Source organism: Musca domestica, unplaced genomic scaffold (assembly GCF_030504385.1).
Source record: "Musca domestica strain aabys unplaced genomic scaffold, Musca_domestica.polishedcontigs.V.1.1 31, whole genome shotgun sequence".
Lineage (NCBI taxonomy): Eukaryota > Metazoa > Arthropoda > Insecta > Diptera > Muscidae > Musca > Musca domestica.
Window position 1 is genome coordinate 3,697,136 of NW_026712309.1, and position 9,374 is coordinate 3,706,509.

General features: G+C 33.2%; 1 protein-coding gene across 1 annotated transcript in view; it reads right to left on the bottom strand.

The window, feature by feature from the left end:
* Window positions 1-8,827, bottom strand: part of LOC101901133 (cell adhesion molecule Dscam2) — a 213,160-nt gene extending 204,333 nt beyond the window's left edge. Inside the window, exon 1 of the mRNA XM_020035151.2 lies at window positions 8,383-8,827. Within this exon, the coding sequence (XP_019890710.1) occupies window positions 8,383-8,461 (79 nt within the window). The 5' untranslated portion in view covers window positions 8,462-8,827. The remainder of the gene's footprint in view (window positions 1-8,382) is intronic.
* Window positions 8,828-9,374: the final 547 nt, after the last annotated feature.

The following is a 9,374-nucleotide window of genomic DNA, read 5'->3' on the forward strand; positions in this document are numbered from 1 at the left end:
ACATTCGTTGTCCAACAGTTTGTAAACAAACAAAATGATCGTGTTTACTTGTCAAAGAGGTCAGCTGAAAATGTGCACCTTCGGTTGGCCACCAAAACTCAAGCACCAGCCATGGTGATGGCGTGGGCCGCCATTATCGTATCGTATTAATCGACCGTGGCATCAGAATAAATGCCGAATATTATCGCTAAAATATTCTGGAGGGTGTATTAAAGCCTTGGGCATGCAAACATTTTGGCGGCAGACCTTGGACATTCCAACAGGACTCAGCACACGCCACCCAAGAATGGTTACAAAATGAGGTTCCTCGCTTCATTTCCAGTGCACAATGGCCACCAAAATCTCAGGATACCAATCCGTTGGACTATTGTGTCTGGAGTATTTTGCAAAGCAAGTTTGGCACTAAAAAATACCAAAGTGTCGATCACCTCAAGCAAGCGGGAATGGGCCAAAATACCCCAGAGCAATATTTGGGCAGCATATGACTGTTTCATTGGCCGCTTGAAGACCATAATTCGTGCCAAAGGCGACCAATTCGAATAAATCTAAACTTATTCTAAAATTTTATGCTATTTCCAACATTTTTAGCTTTCATTCAATAAAATTAAAAAAAAAAAAAAAAACTTAAAATTATGCCATTGAACTTTGTTGCAGTTTTTTAACTCTCCCTGTATAAAGGGTGATGAAAATAAAATACTCATTTACGACTGGTAAACGATTGAATGACTCAAAATTTAAAGAAAAAGTGCAATAAATGATAAAGACACGATATGAAAAAGACTTGATAAACTAGAAAAACTGGTGAAGAAGACTCTTAACTAATCTAGGGGAAGACTCATATGTGATTTATTTAGAAGAGTCGCGACCGGCCACGCTTTTCTGGCAATGAAAGTCGTCCAGCTATTTAATCACGGAGCAGGATCAAGAAAGACTTGAATGTGATTTAAAACTGCTGTCTGGGGTATTATAAATAAAATTAAAAAGGCTTGCGTCTCGCAGGCGTAACTTATCGAACTAGGGTGAAAGTACACAAAGTTATTCACATCTAAAACCGATATCGTCTGGTCGCACCTTGTCCTATACTTTTTGGCCTATCTTCCTCTAAGACACTTTCATGAAAATTAACAAAATTGTGCGCATTATTGTGATGCCTCAATAGTTGTTGTTTTATGTTGTTGAGTTTTGCGATAATATCCTGGAAAACATTTCTAAACGTCGCTAAATTTGATCATATAATGAAAATATGTACGAACGCCTAAAAGTATGCATTGCCCTAAAAATTCTTTCATTAAGTTTAAACAGCTGACGATATATACTCTACTTGAAATGCACTCTAAACCATGTCTTTCACACATTTAGAAATTTTAAAATTTTATTTATTTAATATATTTGCATTTAAAGTTATTTTCCCAAAAAAATATGATATCACATTCACATATTTAGTTAATATTTAAAACCCATAATTAAAATTCCCTTGACATGAATCCCCCACTCTATTATTAATAATGGACAACACCAACAAATATCAGGTCATGGTAAAAAGTCCATTGAAATTTCACAAAACAATGATCCACCATAGCCCATAGCTAGACATGGATCTGCATTAATTCATTCATTGAAGCATTTCGCTTTGTTGTTATTTAGCTATAGAATGAAACATTATTTTCATGGAAATTCTTCACTCTTTGTTTCATTTTTATTATTGTTGGTTGTTATTATTTTTTGGGGCTTAACATTTTTGTTTCAGTTTTTTCGCTGAACGCAAATGAGAGAACAGTAGTCGTGGTCCCTACCATATTTGCACGCATTTAAATTGTTTATTTCCTGTTTAATTTGGAATCATTTGGTGTTGCTTTGGATGTGACACGATGACTGTGGATCTGGCTGGCGGGCTGACTGAGTGAATGGTTAGCTTACTATGCGGTTGACTTACTGACTATATAGGTTCATTGTTTCTTTTTTTCCGTCTGGCCAGCTGAGAAGATACACAGACACCAAGTGTGGAGTGGATCTGTGCCGTGATGACACATGTGCCTGGCTGCTGCTGGTTTAATTTCATTCCATTGCCGGGACTACTACTGAACATTAAAATTTTACCACATTGCAAACATATTTAGATGATGAGGTCGATCCCCATCTGCCTTCCTCTCCTATTCAACATTTTGCGTTTGCTTGATCTCAGGCTAGTGGATTATACTTCTTTTTGTATTACACGCATCCATACATGATACAATAATTCTTCATAATGATGTAGCTTTCATGTGATTTTAATTTACAAAAAAAAAAGAAAAACAAATGTCTACACATTTTTCTTGTCGTTTAGGCGAGGCAGACACTTAGGGATGGACACTTGTAGACTGAACGTTACAAATTTGAAAATATTCTTGCCCACCATAATTTCATTTAAACAAATATTTAGAAATAGTTTCCTTATGGTGAAAGTCTCTGGACACAAATTGAACAGGAAACCAATAAAACAATGTAAGAACCAAAATTTGTTTATTTTCAAAAGGGCGGAAGTTTATAAAAAATCTAATTAGTATTTTACTTCTTCATGGCTTAAAATTACGACAAACTCGCTAGTAAGTAAGTCTCAAAAATTGTAAGCACCAGTATTTTAACATATTTGCATTTAAAGTTAAACGATAGATAATAAAAGAAATTATATGTTCATAGTTTTAGATAAGTTCAAAATTATATAAAATTGCAGTCAACTGATCTTTGTTTAGTAAAAACCAAGCGATAATATATCGTTATGGATCAGAAAACTATTTTTTCTTCTTCCATTTAGGATGAACCCAATGGTAGGTCTCTTAGTGGAGCAGTAGTCTTAAGGTAACTGCATGTTGGTTCATCTGACCTTACCTTGAACTCATAAAATATTTAGTGGACCTGCTAATCTAGCAATTCACATATGTAATTCAGTCGTGTCTCCCTTTCTCTATCTCCCTCCCGTCATCACGACGATGCCTTCTGAGCTACCAGAGCGGGTAGCTTTTCAGTTCAATGATTCCCAATTTGTTTCGAACTGCGTAACACGAAACATTCTCTTTACCTCTCTTAACAACCTTTTGGTTGGTGATTCATTTTTGGTAGCAATTATTTCAAGTATTACTACAATACATACATATGTATGAATGTTTAAAGCTTATTTGTACAGATTGCCTTTTTCTTTTAGAAAATTATCAAGTGTTGCAATTATCTATGAATCATAGCCAACGAATTCTAATACTTCTCAGAAAACGTTAATATAGAACAGATATATGAGCAAAAAATGTGTAGCTCAGAGCAAAGTAACAGTGTGGAAACATATAAAATGGTTCTAGTTCTCTTTTAAAATTTAAAAATGCTAGCTTGTCATCAAAATTCTGACAAGCACCTCAGCATTTACAAGAATACACAATTCTAATATTACAATTCTATTACTTTCATATTTTTTCGTGAGTTTCGTAGGCGTTGAATCTGTGATTGGAATATTAATGACACGCAACAGCTACTATTTCAATTGGTCATTAAAACAATTGAAATTATAGCCGTATAGAATGATCAATTTAATTGAAAGGTCATTGCATTATAGCTAGATGTCAAATTGGAATTACATAAGAACTGGTTTGTGATAAATTTGAGGGAAGACGTTTTACCAAATACAGTGGATCTTCACAATTAAACGTAAAATTTTGGAAATGTCTTCAAAGGTATTGGGAATTAAATTTGAATAAGATATGAAGGGAAGAAATTAGATGAGAGAAGTTGAGTATTAATTTAACATATTTACATTTAAAGTTAATCATTTTTGGAATTTTTAGAGTAAACTTTGGTAAAGGAAAATCTATTACCGGCACTTACAAATGGCGACCAAACAAGGCTAACGAGTCAACTTAAAACAATTTAGCATATTTGCATTTAAAGTTAATATTTTTCAAATATTTTAGTCAGAAAAGATAACGTAACTTGGTACATGGTCCTAAAACCCCACATTGAAGAAACTTCCTAGAAGAAATGTCGCTCTTAAAAAATTTAAGAGTAATTCTGAGTATACTTTCTAGAATAAAGCATTTTCTTGAGCCACCTTTTCAAAGAAGAAATAGTGGTTTTAATGCAGCTATGGACAGCTTCGAACGTAAAAGTATAATCAACGCGCATGTATTCTCTATCGATTCTCATTTTCCATTGATTTGAAAGGGCGACTTAGTATTTTACCACTACTAAAGCAGATATTATGAGCATGGCTGTTTTAAGGACACCTCTAGAAAAGCAATTTTTAGCGGATGAGATATAATCAATTAGAGATTTTTCTATCCTCCTTTTAACGCCGCTAGCTTTCCCCTCAAAACATAGAAGCCAAAACTCTCAGTTGTGAGGAAATTTTTCAAAGTACTGCTACTTCCATTGTAAAATGTTTTTTTCTGCTAAAAATATCCTCAATTTAACTGTGATGCCGCTAACATTTATTGAGCGGGGTCATCATTCAATTAAAATTGATTAAATGCATGATGTTTTTTTTTTCTGTACTATATTTTCTTCTAAGTGAACATATTTACACTGACACTCACATGTATAAAACAGAAACGTAGCAATGACATTTTTCTGAATATGATAGAGAGTGGCTACACAGCTGCGGATTTTACAAACGTCAAAATATGAGACAAAGGGAAGTAGGAAAATACACCTTAGAAAGCTTGAGAACACAACAGAGATCTGACAAATCGATTAATACAAAAGAAGACAAAGATCACTCCAAACTTCACCAACATTATTTCTTAGATAAGTTTTAAATTTTGCTCTAAATCAAATTCTATTCAAATTCTCAATAGTGTTTAAAATCTAAAAGTTGTTTGCCGCCATAAAATAGTCCCCGCATACGCCACTGTTCCACAATACGATTATGTATGCCATAATTTCCACCAGCGGTGATGACAATGACAAAAATTGCCTGTGTTTTTGGCTCATAGCTTTAAATTGAATTTTCCGTTTTAGTATAAAACAGATGAAGAAATTATTCCCATCAATGAAATGCTAGAAATTTTCACATCAGCAGACAAAGAGCAGATGTTTAGTTCGTTCTATTTTCCAAAGAAAAATGCTTTGAAATTGTTGAACTACAAAAAAGAACTTTACAAATTTCGTTTGAAATTTTCTAATAAAAATATAATTTTTGTAACTTTTGCAAGGAAGAATCAGAAAATTCAATTAATATCATTTGTGAATGTAGGGAAATGATGCAAATCAAAAAAAAAAAAAACTATTAGAAAGACAAAGACTTTGCATTGGAAAGAAGAAGATTGGAATAAACTTGCAAACTATATGAAAAAAATATATATAGACAACTTCTTTTGAATTATTTTAAGTTATTCATAAATGAAAACCTGATATTGATCATATATAGCGCGATAGACATACAGTGAAGGAATATAGTCAACATACGCCTTACGATTTTAAGATTTTATTTATAAACAAATAAAAAAACATTATGTTTTCCTTTTTACCCTCCACATTAGGGTAAAGGAAACATTAGAACCCCCAAATACCAATTTTTAGACATATTCGTGAGAAAATGTGGAAAAAATCATCAAAATACCGAATATCAGGAGATACCGTTATATGGGGACTATACCAAAACATGAACCTATATTTTAATACCAATCATCCTAGACACAAAACACAAATTGTTCTGCTAAATTTTGACACTCTTTGTCAAATAATGTGTGCTGTTTCGTGATTTCAACAGACAGACAGACGGACATCGTTAAATCGACTTAGAATTTTATGCTGATTATGAATATATTTCATAATCAGTATGTAATTTAGGGATGTTACAAACGGAATGACAAAGTTAATATACCCTCCTTTTCAAGGAGGAGGGTATAAAAATCATACCGAGAAATCGCCAAAACTTGTAATTTATTCGTGAGAAAATGTGGAAAAAATCATCAAAATACCGAATATCAGGAGATACCGTTATATAATACCAAAACATGAACCTATATTTTAATACCAATCATCCTAGACACAAAACACAAATTGTTCTGCTAAATTTTGACACTCTTTGTCAAATAATGTGTGCTGTATCGTGATTTCAACAGACAGACAGACGGACATCGTTAAATCGACTTAGAATTTTATGCTGATTATGAATATATTTCATAATCAGTATGTAATTTAGGGATGTTACAAACGGAATGACAAAGTTAATATACCCTCCTTTTCAAGGAGGAGGGTATAAAAATCATACCGAGAAATCGCCAAAACTTGTAATTTAAGTCGTTCAATTGTGCAAACTGTAATGAAAGAAGTAAAACTGAAAATAAGCGCGATCTGGTAGACCGAATAAGTTATCCAAACGAGATGTTATCAGTATTCTCAAGAAAGTACGTCAGGATCCAAAAATAAGTGCTGTGAAATTGGCGAAACATGTGGAAAAATTTTCAGACACGATTGTCCATCTGAGAACTATAAGAAATGTGCATAAGAAACCGCTAATTTCGGAGAAACCTCGAAAACTTCGTCTTCCGTTTACCAAATTACATATCGACAAAGGATTGATTATTGGAATCGCATTCTATTTACCAATGAAAGTAAATACAACATTTTCGAACCATCACGATCGAAAGTTTCGAGAAAATCACAGCACTAGATCCCTAATATATAATACCTATTTTAAAAACGGTGGTGATAGAGTGATGGATTGTCCATCCGAGAACTGTAAGAAATGTGCTTCATCAAAATGGATTTAGAAGCAGAGTAGCACATAGGAAACCGCTAATTTCGGAGAAACCCCGAAAACTTCGCCTTGCGTTTATCAAATTACATATCGACAAGGGATTGACTATTGGAATCGCATTCTATTTACCAATGAAAGTAAATACAACATTTTCGAACCATCACGATAAAAAGTTTCGAGAAAATCACAGCACTAGATCCCTAATATATAATACCTATTTTAAAAACGGTGGTGGTAGAGTGATGGATTGGCTTCTGGATTCAGTGTGGGATTTAGTTTTTACAGAAAGCACTACGGACCGATATTTATATAAGAGCATACTAGGAAAACATTTGAAGCCACCTGTCGATAATTTGTGTCTCAGAACTCAATGCATCTTCCAACAAGACAATGATCCTAAGCATACAACTTACGTAGTCCTAGACTGACTTCCTTATTATGCTCCAAGACAACTTAACTTACCTCCCGAAGTCGTCGGACCTCAATCCCATTAGAACATGTTCGGTATATTTTAGAAAAAACTAAGAAATATGTCATTAATAGCTAAAAGCTGGAAACTTTAATTCAAGAGCGTTGTTAGCAGTGTTCGCAAAAAAGTACGCCAGGATCCAAAAAATAAGTGCTGCGTGATTGGTGAGACATGTGAAAAAATGTTCAAACAAGATAGTCCATCCGAGAACTTTGAGATATGGGCTACATGAAATTGGATTTAGAAGCAGAGCAGCACCAATTTCGGAAAATCCCCAAAAACTTCGCCTAGAGTTTGTCAAATTACATATCGACAATGGATAGATTATTGTATTGAAATCGCTTTCTATTCACCGACGAAAGTAAATCAAACATTTTTGAAAGTGTTAGTGGATCAAAAGATTCGAGAAAACCACAGCACTAGATGTCAAAAATATAATACGTAAAGTTAAACATGGTGGTGGTAGTGGATGGTTCAGGGAGCAATTGCGGAGTTGGGAGTGAGGAATTTAGATCCTATCAAAAGCACTATGGACCGATATTTATATAAGAGCATACTAGAAAAACATTTGAAGCCATTTGTCGATAATTTTACGTCTCAAAAAGATCCATTGATCTTCCAACAAGACAATGATCCGAAGCATGCAGCTTACGTAGTCCTGGACTGGCTTCTTAATTATGATCCAAGACAACTTAAGTCACCTCTCCAGTTGCCGGACCCCAATCCAATAGAACATGTTTGGGATATTTTAGAAACAAACTAAGAAAATATGACATTAGTAACCGACAACCCTAAAAACAGCTCTAAGTCCAGCATGGTCTGAAATAATGCCCAATATAACTTAAAGCTTAGTGTCTTCTATGCCTAAAAGTTTAAATTCACAAAATATAAATATTTTAGATTAAAAAATATTAATTAACGTTCATAGAAATATAATAGCTGTATGTAGACTTTTTCCAATGATTTTTTTTTTTTTTTTGAGAAAACTTTTCTAAAAGAAAAATTGTTTGTCTTCAATGGTAATTTCTATTGAAGATCCTTTTCGGAAAGAAATGTGTTTTTAAGGACACTTTCTAAAAGAAAGAGTATTTTTATGCCTTCGATTATTATTTATATAAAATTTTTTTTAGAAAGATTTTTATAATAAGAGAAAAATGTTATTAATAATAATAATAAATTCTCGAATACTTACAGTAAGCTGTGACCACAGCAAATAGCATTAGCCATTTTATAATATTGATTAATAGCCCCATTGCGGAACGCTGTATCATGCGCTGTTCTTTGGTTTCGGGTGAGATCAAATTCAAATTTAAGATATTCGCTTTTGCTTGACTAAACCAACGCTTAATAATAAAGTGAAGGTTGGTGTGTTTTTTTTTTTGTTTTCGATTTAGTTGTGATTTAATTAATTGTTGTTGTTGTTTTTAGGGTTTCACGTAATCCAAGTACGCGGTGTTGATGATGATGATGGCACACAGAAAAAATTCACTATCGATTTTTTTATTTTCAATTTTATTTCTCAAACGCACTGAGAAATGCAATCAAATAACCTAGAAAACAAAATTAAAGAGGATTATAGACTGGTGAGAAGGAAACGCGAGATTGAGGAAAAAATCACAATCACAGCACTGGGTAAACACTGGACACTAATTTTATTTTATTTTTTCAAGTGGATATAGGCACAAAGATCTGGAAAGAAAAGAAGAGACAAAAAAGAGAATTAATTAAATGAATTTTTGTTTAATTGTTATTAATATAAGAAACGTGGGGGAATTCAATTAAGTTTAAAATAAAAAAAAACAGAAATCGGAAGGTTCGTGGCATTTAGACATTGGAAATAACAATGACTATCCTCGAAAGTTACGTTCCGAGTTAAGGCAAATTTTAGCTCTCTCTCTGAATACTTATGTCCATGACGGTTTGGAAACAAATTTGAAAAAAATTAATATAATCAAAAACGAGAGGGGGTCCTTTGTTTATTATAGAAAAATGTACAAAAGCGAAATGACAATATGTCCACTATTTAAAAGCATTTGAAATGGGGGTGGTGTTGGCATTTGGCGAAGTTCTATTATTCCATTTGTCATCTCCAGCGGAAACATGGAGAATTTCCGTTGCTGTTGTTTTGTTTTGCTTTTTGTTCGACTTCTATTAAATTAAACTTTGTTTACAAAAGCCATAAAT